The 13,103-nt window shown below is 60.7% G+C and overlaps 2 protein-coding genes and 1 long non-coding RNA gene across 3 annotated transcripts in view; 2 read left to right on the top strand and 1 right to left on the bottom strand.

Annotated features, from left to right (window-relative positions):
• LOC141277764 (uncharacterized) overlaps window positions 1-1,396 on the bottom strand; it is a 34,981-nt gene extending 33,585 nt beyond the window's left edge. Inside the window, exon 1 of the long non-coding RNA XR_012329575.1 lies at window positions 1,265-1,396. This is a non-coding gene — a long non-coding RNA (uncharacterized lncRNA). The remainder of the gene's footprint in view (window positions 1-1,264) is intronic.
• Window positions 1,397-1,445: 49 nt separating this feature from the next.
• LOC117310864 (metallothionein-1E-like) lies at window positions 1,446-3,177 on the top strand. Its single transcript, XM_033850437.2, has 3 exons — window positions 1,446-1,583; window positions 2,170-2,235; window positions 2,947-3,177. The coding sequence occupies exons 1-3, from the start codon at window positions 1,556-1,558 to the stop codon at window positions 3,036-3,038; spliced, it is 186 nt and encodes a 61-aa protein (XP_033706328.1). The 5' UTR covers window positions 1,446-1,555; the 3' UTR covers window positions 3,039-3,177.
• Window positions 3,178-6,840: 3,663 nt separating this feature from the next.
• LOC117310865 (metallothionein-1E-like) lies at window positions 6,841-8,571 on the top strand. The gene is made up of 3 exons (XM_033850439.2): window positions 6,841-6,977; window positions 7,564-7,629; window positions 8,342-8,571. The coding sequence occupies exons 1-3, from the start codon at window positions 6,950-6,952 to the stop codon at window positions 8,431-8,433; spliced, it is 186 nt and encodes a 61-aa protein (XP_033706330.1). The 5' UTR covers window positions 6,841-6,949; the 3' UTR covers window positions 8,434-8,571.
• The last annotated feature ends 4,532 nt before the right edge of the window (window positions 8,572-13,103 follow it).

Here is a 13,103-nt window from a genome sequence, read left to right as displayed (position 1 = left end):
GACACTGTTCTCCTTCCAGACACACAAGCAAGGACGGTGTGTTTAGCTCTGTGCTCTGGGCCGTCCCCATCGACCCTGTGAGCGTGGGACCGGTTCTCCCGAGAGGGTTCTCCTGCCTTCACGCAAAGAGCCGTCGACACTACAGATAGAAAGCCGTGAGGAGCACAGTCGGTGTCCTCCTCACAGACACAGAAGGATCCTGCCATTTCTGCTGTCACCTGCATCAGGATTTCCTTACCATTTTCTTTTCAGTGATTTTCTGAAATACGTTCTACCAAAAGAAACCTCTCGAACACTACTGAAGGAAAGCGTCAGAAGGTAGCCACAAAATCATAAATACATTCCTACTGTGTCACCTTGGTCGCCCCCAGGATTGAGCTGGACATGGTAGAGACGGGCCGAGGACACAGCTCTGGGCCAAAGGGGAGCTTGCTCACTGACTCCCTCTTTCAGCTGCGAAGCGACAAAAACACAGAAGCAGGGCACCACTCCCCAGCCCTGTGTGCCTGCCTCAGTAGCCGCCCCGTACTGCAGGTACTTTGGACTTCGGGAACCGGGCTCCTGGCTGCTGTCTCCCTTCCCGGTTGGTGTGACAACTCAAAGAGCAAAAGTGACTAACAAGGCTTGGCATGGACTCCATGGTGAGTAACTGTCAGGACTACTCAAAGGGAACTCTATCCACTTGTCTCGCTTTGTTATTTACCGCCAGGTCTGCCTATCACCTACAATGATGCCGTCCCTGGGGAAGCATCCCATGATGAGGGAACCTCCACCCTGGCGTGGGGGTGGACCGGCTACAGTGAGGCGCGCCCCTGGAAAGTTTAGGCAAAGAAGCCCCCGGACAAATGAGCCAGGATCCCCCAGGAAAGGAAAACACAAGTGACGCCTCGCGGCTGAAGGCAATGTTCACCGCGCTGCGGTTACAGGAGGCGGTACCGGAAAAACGCTTCCAAAGGACCGTGGTGGGGACCGGGGCTGGCAACGCCCGGGGACACATGGGGTCGGCCAAACGGTGGTGAGGGTCACATCCGCCTGCGCTCTCTGACACCGCTCCCCGGCTCCAGCCAAGCCAGGGACACGAGCGGGAGGCGGGGGCTGTTCTCAGGCTGCAGGAAACGGCGACCCGGAGGCCGGCGGCGCGGGGCCTGGGGCGGGGAAGACCGGAGGACGCGGGAGCCGGATTCCTGCACAAGCCGCCAACACGGTGGCTGCTCCCGTCGGGCACATTGGGAAGGGGCGGCCGGGGGGCTGGGACACCGCTTACCGCACGGCACCCGGTTCCTCCGCTCCAGCCGGCACCGACGTGGAATCGTGCGCTCGGCCCCGCCTGTTGCTCACAGCCCGGCCCAGGGCGCTGCGGGCGGCACGGGCGGCGCGGGCGGCGCGGGCGCGGAGCCGCGGGGCGGGTGCAAGGCGGGGGCGGGGCCTCTGCGCCCGGGCCGCCTCCTCGGCCTATAACTGAGCCCCCGGGCTCCTCGCTCCCACACGGCCCCCACCGGACCCGTGAAGCGGCTTCGCCCCTTGCTTTGGACCTCGGGCCTCACTCCTCCTCCAGATGGACCCCAAGTGCTCCTGCCCCACTGGTAAGGGAGCCCTGCCTTTGAGCCTTAGGATGCCCCCTTCCCGGGCACAGGACGAGAAGGGAGGGCTTTGAGTTTTGAGCTCAGGAGGACTCCTGTCACGGGTCCAGGGCTTTCTTGGTAGCCAGGCTCCTGAGGGCACGTCAGTCTCCCTTTGCCTCTCCGTTGACACTGAGGGCACGGAGGCTCCAGGCTGTCCTTCTTGAGGTCACCCGGCAGGTCAGGGGATTGCTAGACCGGGACCCAGCGTCTGGAGGAGGCCTCGGACCTGCCACGATTTGATGGGAGGAGGGGGCGCTGCCTCTTTGGGGTTCAGGCCATGGGCCCCGGCCCCCGGCCCCCGGCCCCAGTCGGCCTGGCCTGCGTCTGGAGCCCGGGACCTTCCCTGTGGAGTCCCATCAGGAGGGGACCTACTCTCCTTGGACCAGAAGAGAGGAGCTGGGGCTTCTCTATCCGCCCGAGTGGACACGAGCTCCCAGGGCTGGGTCCTGACAGAGGAGGAGGGCTCAGGGAGGCACTGCTGACCGTCTGCTGTGGCTCCTGCATCCCCGTCCCTGCTCACTGCTGGCCTCCTTTCCCTTCCCGGCAGGCGGCTCCTGCGGCTGCGCTGGCTCCTGCACCTGCAAAGCCTGCAGATGCACCTCCTGCAAGAAGAGTGAGTGTGCGGGGCCTTCTCTGGGAATGCGGGGTCTGGGCTGAGTGCGAGGAGGGGGCCCAGAGCTCAGCAGGCAGGCAGGAGCAGGACAGTGACCAGACTTCCCGGCACCCCCTCACCAGGAAGGGATTCACAGTCAGAGCTGGAATCACCTTCGGCATGAGCGAGACCCAGGCGCGCACTAGAGAACAGGGAGACTGAGGCCCAGACGGGCCACCGACAAACAACCTCAGACCTGTCACTAGAACTAGTCCTCCTGCCTCCTGAGTCCCGCTTCCGAGTCCTCTCAGGGACTGAAGCACTTTAGGGACAGGAACCAGTGGCCGTGCGTGGCTTCTCGGACCTGGTGCAGCCCCTTCCTGTCGAAGCAGCCCAGAGCTTCCCTATCCCGAGCGGGAGCTGCTCTGTGCGGGCTTTGCCTCCACTTTGATCCTGAGGACTTGGCTCACATCACTGGTGGTGCTGTGGGGGCTGGCTTTCTCCTGTCCCCAGAGGCCCTGCTCACTGTCTCTCCAAGGCGCTGTGCCCTGTCCTGGGCACAGATGGGCCGGGCAACCTGAACCTAGTGTCTGAGAGCAATTACCTCAGGACAGAGGACACCATCGTAAACTCAGGGTCTGGGCCCGAGGGCGGCTGGGGCCAGGCCTGCTGCTGGGAAGGGTGGTTCCGGACAACGCGTGGTCCGACCGCACGCTGCCCTTGCCTCCCCAGGCTGCTGCTCCTGCTGCCCCGTGGGCTGCGCCAAGTGTGCCCAGGGCTGCGTCTGCAAAGGGGCCTCGGACAAGTGCAGCTGCTGTGCCTGATGTCGCGGAGAGCCTGCCCCGGGTGTCCACAGAGCAACCAGGACAAACCTGCATTTTACCGTTTTTCATACAACCGGACCTGACGCTACATTCCTTTTTCTATGAAATCTGTGACTTGTAATAAAAGCTGTTGACTTTATTCTGGCTCTGTCTTCCTTGGTCTGTCTTGGACAAAGAGACTCCGTGCCCATCAGGGCTGGCGTGGGGAACTGGACTGGACGTGCAGAGACCTCGGCTCTGGACCAAAGAGTACCCCCCCACACCCCACACCCCCAAAACACACACACTGAGCGTCTTAGCCGCTTAGGTTAATTTGAGCTTCCGTTTCTCAGCTCCAAAGGATACCCTCGCCAGATGACATAGGGCATTGGACACACAGAGGACACACTCCCTCTATTCCCCTTAGGAGTATGGATTGCAGAGAAAGTTGCCCATTTCTCATTTTCCTTCTCTGGGGGCCCCTGCCAAACTCAGCGCTCGGTGATGAGAGCCTAGAAAAGTACCCAGAGGGGATGGAATCCCACACCCCTCTCGTGTGACTTCTGCACGGGGCTTGCGTCTAAAACACCCTGGAAAGACCTCTTTGTATTTTCTGCCACACTTTTCACCCTGGTCAGTAAAACGGATCGCGAAGAAAACACGTCAAAGGACACGATATGTGACACCCAGTTTTCCCTTCAACACGTAAAACCACCTTCACACGTGGAGGAGCAATTCTGGAAACTGGACGCTCTCATATGCTGCACGTACGTTGAAAGTGTGCCCGAGTCCTGGGAACACTTCACAGATGCCCCACTGTGTGGACCACACACGCCTGGAGCAGCTCTGCCCCCTGCCTCCCCACAGGGAACATCAGCCTTGGCTTGCCCAGGGCTACGGACAGGACACTCGCCACCCGTGACAGCTCCCTGCAGGGGCTTGGCTCTGAATCTTCGCAAGTACCTCCCTAGGTCAGGCTGACATCTTCCCTTCCCTCAAAAACCAGCCCGTGGCTCCCTGACACCCCGAAAGAAAGTGATTTGGATTTGGTGGGAATTTCCCGGCTGTTTCCCTGAGACCCGGTTTCAGAAGAAGGACTTCACGTGTTCCTCTGCAGAGTGATGGTGGTGCTGCAGTGCGTGGCGGGGGGGGGGGGGGGGGGGGTGGGGGGCCTGGTGGGGTTTATTAGCAACAAGTGTGTGCTGAGGGAACGGGTAGTATATTTCAGGTGTTGGGCCCCCTGGCGGTCTGGGGAGGGAACTCCTATTTGATGGGCACTCCGAGAGAAAGAGGAGACACGTGGCTCAGAAGTCAGGACCAAGATGGGCCACAGGTGCCCCGAGTGCACAGGGCATTTCGGGAGCCGGCCCGTGCTGCGTGCGTGGGCGTCGGCGTCAGGCACTCAGGTTCACAGCCACCGTGCCACTTCCTGACCTGGCAAGTCACTGATACTCTCTGAGATTTCATTGCCTCCTTTCGATACAAAAGATTAATTTCAATGAGGGGGAATGAGCGAGATAGTGGCCTGGCTCCCAGCTCGGGCTTCCGCAAGGTGTCCCGTACGATCGCTCTCTCCACACTGACATCTGTGCACAGAGAATCCTTGAGCTCCCGACAAGCTCCTGGAGAAAGGCTCCCTGGTTTGCAAGCAAGCTCATGGTGAGGGCAGGGATGGATAGGAACCTTGCTTATGCAGTGCCAGAGGGCGTGGGGATGTCCTCCAACAAGCCCCGTGGAACGAGTCACCGCCACAGCGTTTGGACAGACTCGGTGAACCTGCATGGTCTGGAGTGATGGTGCCAATTCCAGAGAGGTTAAGCAACCTACCCAAGGGCACACAGCCTATACTCAGAGGACTAAACCTACACTGCAGCTGTCTCACCTCCCGGCCACACGGTGCCGGTTATGGCATCACTGGAGGCTGAATCCGGCCTCTCCTTTTCCAGGGCTGCAGGGTCTTCGGAGACAGTCCAGCTGTGCTCCTGGCTGCAGAGGTGGGAGGCCGAAGCCCAGAGAGGTCACAGAGCTGTGCGGAGGGTTCTGGCTGCCGGCTCAGGGCTCTCCCACTGCTGCCTCTGTGCCAGGTGTTCAGTGTTCTCACCCTTCGTGGGATGACATGGTGTCCGGTTGGGCGCGGGGCTGCAGTCAGCCTGCAGGAGGGCCAGTCCCGTCTGTGCCACGTACAGCCACGGGACATAACCTCTCTGTGGCTCCGTCTGCTCTGCTCTAAAGGGAAAGTAATAGTGTCTGGCTCTCGGGATTAAAGAACTGAATACATGCAAAGAAGGTCAGAATATACTGGGCACTCAGTGAGCAATCGATCACATCACCCATTCATTTATTTATCTATTGATTTATTTGTTATCATCAGCCTAGGAGACACTGTTCTCCTTCCAGACACACAAGCAAGGACGGTGTGTTTAGCTCTGTGCTCTGGGCCGTCCCCATCGACCCTGTGAGCGTGGGACCGGTTCTCCCGAGAGGGTTCTCCTGCCTTCACGCAAAGAGCCGTCGACACTACAGATAGAAAGCCGTGAGGAGCACAGTCGGTGTCCTCCTCACAGACACAGAAGGATCCTGCCATTTCTGCTGTCACCTGCATCAGGATTTCCTTACCATTTTCTTTTCAGTGATTTTCTGAAATACGTTCTACCAAAAGAAACCTCTCGAACACTACTGAAGGAAAGCGTCAGAAGGTAGCCACAAAATCATAAATACATTCCTACTGTGTCACCTTGGTCGCCCCAGGATTGAGCTGGACATGGTAGAGACGGGCCGAGGACACAGCTCTGGGCCAAAGGGGAGCTTGCTCACTGACTCCCTCTTTCAGCTGCGAAGCGACAAAAACACAGAAGCAGGGCACCACTCCCCAGCCCTGTGTGCCTGCCTCAGTAGCCGCCCCGTACTGCAGGTACTTTGGACTTCGGGAACCGGGCTCCTGGCTGCTGTCTCCCTTCCCGGTTGGTGTGACAACTCAAAGAGCAAAAGTGACTAACAAGGCTTGGCATGGACTCCATGGTGAGTAACTGTCAGGACTACTCAAAGGGAACTCTATCCACTTGTCTCGCTTTGTTATTTACCGCCAGGTCTGCCTATCACCTACAATGATGCCGTCCCTGGGGAAGCATCCCATGATGAGGGAACCTCCACCCTGGCGTGGGGGTGGACCGGCTACAGTGAGGCGCGCCCCTGGAAAGTTTAGGCAAAGAAGCCCCCGGACAAATGAGCCAGGATCCCCCAGGAAAGGAAAACACAAGTGACGCCTCGCGGCTGAAGGCAATGTTCACCGCGCTGCGGTTACAGGAGGCGGTACCGGAAAAACGCTTCCAAAGGACCGTGGTGGGGACCGGGGCTGGCAACGCCCGGGGACACATGGGGTCGGCCAAACGGTGGTGAGGGTCACATCCGCCTGCGCTCTCTGACACCGCTCCCCGGCTCCAGCCAAGCCAGGGACACGAGCGGGAGGCGGGGGCTGTTCTCAGGCTGCAGGAAACGGCGACCCGGAGGCCGGCGGCGCGGGGCCTGGGGCGGGGAAGACCGGAGGACGCGGGAGCCGGATTCCTGCACAAGCCGCCAACACGGTGGCTGCTCCCGTCGGGCACATTGGGAAGGGGCGGCCGGGGGGCTGGGACACCGCTTACCGCACGGCACCCGGTTCCTCCGCTCCAGCCGGCACCGACGTGGAATCGTGCGCTCGGCCCCGCCTGTTGCTCACAGCCCGGCCCAGGGCGCTGCGGGCGGCACGGGCGGCGCGGGCGGCGCGGGCGCGGAGCCGCGGGGCGGGTGCAAGGCGGGGGCGGGGCCTCTGCGCCCGGGCCGCCTCCTCGGCCTATAACTGAGCCCCCGGGCTCCTCGCTCCCACACGGCCCCCACCGGACCCGTGAAGCGGCTTCGCCCCTTGCTTTGGACCTCGGGCCTCACTCCTCCTCCAGATGGACCCCAAGTGCTCCTGCCCCACTGGTAAGGGAGCCCTGCCTTTGAGCCTTAGGATGCCCCCTTCCCGGGCACAGGACGAGAAGGGAGGGCTTTGAGTTTTGAGCTCAGGAGGACTCCTGTCACGGGTCCAGGGCTTTCTTGGTAGCCAGGCTCCTGAGGGCACGTCAGTCTCCCTTTGCCTCTCCGTTGACACTGAGGGCACGGAGGCTCCAGGCTGTCCTTCTTGAGGTCACCCGGCAGGTCAGGGGATTGCTAGACCGGGACCCAGCGTCTGGAGGAGGCCTCGGACCTGCCACGATTTGATGGGAGGAGGGGGCGCTGCCTCTTTGGGGTTCAGGCCATGGGCCCCGGCCCCCGGCCCCCGGCCCCAGTCGGCCTGGCCTGCGTCTGGAGCCCGGGACCTTCCCTGTGGAGTCCCATCAGGAGGGGACCTACTCTCCTTGGACCAGAAGAGAGGAGCTGGGGCTTCTCTATCCGCCCGAGTGGACACGAGCTCCCAGGGCTGGGTCCTGACAGAGGAGGAGGGCTCAGGGAGGCACTGCTGACCGTCTGCTGTGGCTCCTGCATCCCCGTCCCTGCTCACTGCTGGCCTCCTTTCCCTTCCCGGCAGGCGGCTCCTGCGGCTGCGCTGGCTCCTGCACCTGCAAAGCCTGCAGATGCACCTCCTGCAAGAAGAGTGAGTGTGCGGGGCCTTCTCTGGGAATGCGGGGTCTGGGCTGAGTGCGAGGAGGGGGCCCAGAGCTCAGCAGGCAGGCAGGAGCAGGACAGTGACCAGACTTCCCGGCACCCCCCTCACCAGGAAGGGATTCACAGTCAGAGCTGGAATCACCTTCGGCATGAGCGAGACCCAGGCGCGCACTAGAGAACAGGGAGACTGAGGCCCAGACGGGCCACCGACAAACAACCTCAGACCTGTCACTAGAACTAGTCCTCCTGCCTCCTGAGTCCCGCTTCCGAGTCCTCTCAGGGACTGAAGCACTTTAGGGACAGGAACCAGTGGCCGTGCGTGGCTTCTCGGACCTGGTGCAGCCCCTTCCTGTCGAAGCAGCCCAGAGCTTCCCTATCCCGAGCGGGAGCTGCTCTGTGCGGGCTTTGCCTCCACTTTGATCCTGAGGACTTGGCTCACATCACTGGTGGTGCTGTGGGGGCTGGCTTTCTCCTGTCCCCAGAGGCCCTGCTCACTGTCTCTCCAAGGCGCTGTGCCCTGTCCTGGGCACAGATGGGCCGGGCAACCTGAACCTAGTGTCTGAGAGCAATTACCTCAGGACAGAGGACACCATCGTAAACTCAGGGTCTGGGCCCGAGGGCGGCTGGGGCCAGGCCTGCTGCTGGGAAGGGTGGTTCCGGACAACGCGTGGTCCGACCGCACGCTGCCCTTGCCTCCCCAGGCTGCTGCTCCTGCTGCCCCGTGGGCTGCGCCAAGTGTGCCCAGGGCTGCGTCTGCAAAGGGGCCTCGGACAAGTGCAGCTGCTGTGCCTGATGTCGCGGAGAGCCTGCCCGGGTGTCCACAGAGCAACCAGGACAAACCTGCATTTTACCGTTTTTCATACAACCGGACCTGACGCTACATTCCTTTTTCTATGAAATCTGTGACTTGTAATAAAAGCTGTTGACTTTATTCTGGCTCTGTCTCCTTGGTCTGTCTTGGACAAAGAGACTCCGTGCCCATCAGGGCTGGCGTGGGGAACTGGACTGGACGTGCAGAGACCTCGGCTCTGGACCAAAGAGTACCCCCCACACCCCACACCCCCAAAACACACACACTGAGCGTCTTAGCCGCTTAGGTTAATTTGAGCTTCCGTTTCTCAGCTCCAAAGGATACCCTCGCCAGATGACATAGGGCATTGGACACACAGAGGACACACTCCCTCTATTCCCCTTAGGAGTATGGATTGCAGAGAAAGTTGCCCATTTCTCATTTTCCTTCTCTGGGGGCCCTGCCAAACTCAGCGCTCGGTGATGAGAGCCTAGAAAAGTACCCAGAGGGGATGGAATCCCACACCCCTCTCGTGTGACTTCTGCACGGGGCTTGCGTCTAAAACACCCTGGAAAGACCTCTTTGTATTTTCTGCCACACTTTTCACCCTGGTCAGTAAAACGGATCGCGAAGAAAACACGTCAAAGGACACGATATGTGACACCCAGTTTTCCCTTCAACACGTAAAACCACCTTCACACGTGGAGGAGCAATTCTGGAAACTGGACGCTCTCATATGCTGCACGTACGTTGAAAGTGTGCCCGAGTCCTGGGAACACTTCACAGATGCCCCACTGTGTGGACCACACACGCCTGGAGCAGCTCTGCCCCCTGCCTCCCCACAGGGAACATCAGCCTTGGCTTGCCCAGGGCTACGGACAGGACACTCGCCACCCGTGACAGCTCCCTGCAGGGGCTTGGCTCTGAATCTTCGCAAGTACCTCCCTAGGTCAGGCTGACATCTTCCCTTCCCTCAAAAACCAGCCCGTGGCTCCCTGACACCCCGAAAGAAAGTGATTTGGATTTGGTGGGAATTTCCCGGCTGTTTCCCTGAGACCCGGTTTCAGAAGAAGGACTTCACGTGTTCCTCTGCAGAGTGATGGTGGTGCTGCAGTGCGTGGCGGGGGGGGGGGGGGGGGGGGGGGGGGGGGGGCCTGGTGGGGTTTATTAGCAACAAGTGTGTGCTGAGGGAACGGGTAGTATATTTCAGGTGTTGGGCCCCCTGGCGGTCTGGGGAGGGAACTCCTATTTGATGGGCACTCCGAGAGAAAGAGGAGACACGTGGCTCAGAAGTCAGGACCAAGATGGGCCACAGGTGCCCCGAGTGCACAGGGCATTTCGGGAGCCGGCCCGTGCTGCGTGCGTGGGCGTCGGCGTCAGGCACTCAGGTTCACAGCCACCGTGCCACTTCCTGACCTGGCAAGTCACTGATACTCTCTGAGATTTCATTGCCTCCTTTCGATACAAAAGATTAATTTCAATGAGGGGGGAATGAGCGAGATAGTGGCCTGGCTCCCAGCTCGGGCTTCCGCAAGGTGTCCCGTACGATCGCTCTCTCCACACTGACATCTGTGCACAGAGAATCCTTGAGCTCCCGACAAGCTCCTGGAGAAAGGCTCCCTGGTTTGCAAGCAAGCTCATGGTGAGGGCAGGGATGGATAGGAACCTTGCTTATGCAGTGCCAGAGGGCGTGGGGATGTCCTCCAACAAGCCCCGTGGAACGAGTCACCGCCACAGCGTTTGGACAGACTCGGTGAACCTGCATGGTCTGGAGTGATGGTGCCAATTCCAGAGAGGTTAAGCAACCTACCCAAGGGCACCACAGCCTATACTCAGAGGACTAAACCTACACTGCAGCTGTCTCACCTCCCGGCCACACGGTGCCGGTTATGGCATCACTGGAGGCTGAATCCGGCCTCTCCTTTTCCAGGGCTGCAGGGTCTTCGGAGACAGTCCAGCTGTGCTCCTGGCTGCAGAGGTGGGAGGCCGAAGCCCAGAGAGGTCACAGAGCTGTGCGGAGGGGTCTGGCTGCCGGCTCAGGGCTCTCCCACTGCCTCTGTGCCAGGTGTTCAGTGTTCTCACCCTTCGTGGGATGACATGGTGTCGGTTGGGCGCGGGGCTGCAGTCAGCCTGCAGGAGGGCCAGTCCCGTCTGTGCCACGTACAGCCACGGGACATAACCTCTCTGTGGCTCCGTCTGCTCTGCTCTAAAGGGAAAGTAATAGTGTCTGGCTCTCGGGATTAAAGAACTGAATACATGCAAAGAAGGTCAGAATATACTGGGCACTCAGTGAGCAATCGATCACATCACCCATTATTTATTTATCTATTGATTATTTGTTATCATCAGCCTAGGAGACACTGTTCTCCTTCCAGACACACAAGCAAGGACGGTGTGTTTAGCTCTGTGCTCTGGGCCGTCCCCATCGACCCTGTGAGCGTGGGACCGGTTCTCCCGAGAGGGTTCTCCTGCCTTCACGCAAAGAGCCGTCGACACTACAGATAGAAAGCCGTGAGGAGCACAGTCGGTGTCCTCCTCACAGACACAGAAGGATCCTGCCATTTCTGCTGTCACCTGCATCAGGATTTCCTTACCATTTTCTTTTCAGTGATTTTCTGAAATACGTTCTACCAAAAGAAACCTCTCGAACACTACTGAAGGAAAGCGTCAGAAGGTAGCCACAAAATCATAAATACATTCCTACTGTGTCACCTTGGTCGCCCCCAGGATTGAGCATTGAGACATGGTAGAGACGGGCCGAGGACACAGCTCTGGGCCAAAGGGGAGCTTGCTCACTGACTCCCTCTTTCAGCTGCGAAGCGACAAAAACACAGAAGCAGGGCACCACTCCCCAGCCCTGTGTGCCTGCCTCAGTAGCCGCCCCGTACTGCAGGTACTTTTGGACTTCGGGAACGGGCTCCTGGCTGCTGTCTCCCTTCCCGGTTGGGTGTGACAACTCAAAGAGCAAAAGTGACTAACAAGGCTTGGCATGGACTCCATGGTGAGTAACTGTCAGGACTACTCAAAGGGAACTCTATCCACTTGTCTCGCTTTGTTATTTACCGCCAGGTCTGCCTATCACCTACAATGATGCCGTCCCTGGGGAAAGCATCCCATGATGAGGAACCTCCACCCTGGCGTGGGGGTGGACCGGCTACAGTGAGGCGCGCCCCTGGAAAGTTTAGGCAAAGAAGCCCCCGGACAAATGAGCCAGGATCCCCCAGGAAAGGAAAACACAAGTGACGCCTCGCGGCTGAAGGCAATGTCACCGCGCTGCGGTTACAGGAGGCGGTACCGGAAAAACGTTCCAAAGGACCGTGGTGGGGACCGGGGCTGGCAACGCCCGGGGACACATGGGGTCGGCCAAACGGTGGTGAGGGTCACATCCGCCTGCGCTCTCTGACACCGCTCCCCGGCTCCAGCCAAGCCAGGGACACGAGCGGGAGGCGGGGGCTGTTCTCAGGCTGCAGGAAACGGCGACACCGGAGGCCGGCGGCGCGGGGCCTGGGGCGGGGAAGACCGGAGGACGCGGGAGCCGGATTCCTGCACAAGCCGCCAACACGGTGCTGCTCCCGTCGGGCACATTGGGAAGGGGCGGCCGGGGGGCTGGGACACCGCTCTTACCGCACGGCAACCGGTTCCCCGCTCCAGCCGGCACCGACGTGGAATCGTGCGCTCGGCCCCGCCTGTTGCTCACAGCCCGGCCCAGGGCGCTGCGGGCGGCACGGGCGGCGCGGGCGGCGCGGGCGCGGAGCCGCGGGGCGGGTGCAAGGCGGGGGCGGGGCCTCTGCGCCCGGGCCGCCTCCTCGGCTATAACTGAGCCCCCGGGCTCCTCGCTCCCACACGGCCCCCACCGGACCCGTGAAGCGGCTTCGCCCCTTGCTTTGGACCTCGGGCCTCACTCCTCCTCCAGATGGACCCCAAGTGCTCCTGCCCCACTGGTAAGGGAGCCCTGCCTTTGAGCCTTAGGATGCCCCCTTCCCGGGCACAGGACGAGAAGGGGGGCTTTGAGTTTTGAGCTCAGGAGGACTCCTGTCACGGGTCCAGGCTTTCTTGTAGCCAGCTCCTGAGGGCACGTCAGTCTCCCTTTGCCTCTCCGTTGACACTGAGGGCACGGAGGCTCCAGGCTGTCCTTCTTGAGGTCACCCGGCAGGTCAGGGGATTGCTAGACCGGGACCCAGCGTCTGGAGGAGGCCTCGGACCTGCCACGATTTGATGGGAGGAGGGGGCGCTGCCTCTTTGGGGTTCAGGCCATGGCCCCGGCCCCCGGCCCCCGGCCCCAGTCGGCCTGGCCTGCGTCTGGAGCCCGGGACCTTCCATGTGGAGTCCCATCAGGAGGGGACCTACTCTCCTTGGACCAGAAGAGAGGAGCTGGGGCTTTCTCTATCCGCACGAGTGGACACGAGCTCCCAGGGCTGGGTCCTGACAGAGGAGGAGGGCTCAGGGAGGCACTGCTGACCGTCTGCTGTGGCTCCTGTCCCCGTCCCTGCTCACTGCTGGCCTCCTTTCCCTTCCCGGCAGGCGGCTTCCTGCGGCTGCGCTGGCTCCTGCACCTGCAAAGCCTGCAGATGCACCTCCTGCAAGAAAGAGTGAGTGTGCGGGCCTTCTCTGGGAATGCGGGGTAGGGGCCTGAGTGCGAGGAGGGGCCCAGAGCTCAGCAGGCAGGCAGGAAG

This window comes from Tursiops truncatus, unplaced genomic scaffold, assembly GCF_011762595.2.
Source record: "Tursiops truncatus isolate mTurTru1 unplaced genomic scaffold, mTurTru1.mat.Y mat_scaffold_449_arrow_ctg1, whole genome shotgun sequence".
NCBI lineage: Eukaryota > Metazoa > Chordata > Mammalia > Artiodactyla > Delphinidae > Tursiops > Tursiops truncatus.
Note: the sequence above shows the minus strand (reverse complement) of the source record. Positions and strands in the feature narration are given on the sequence as shown.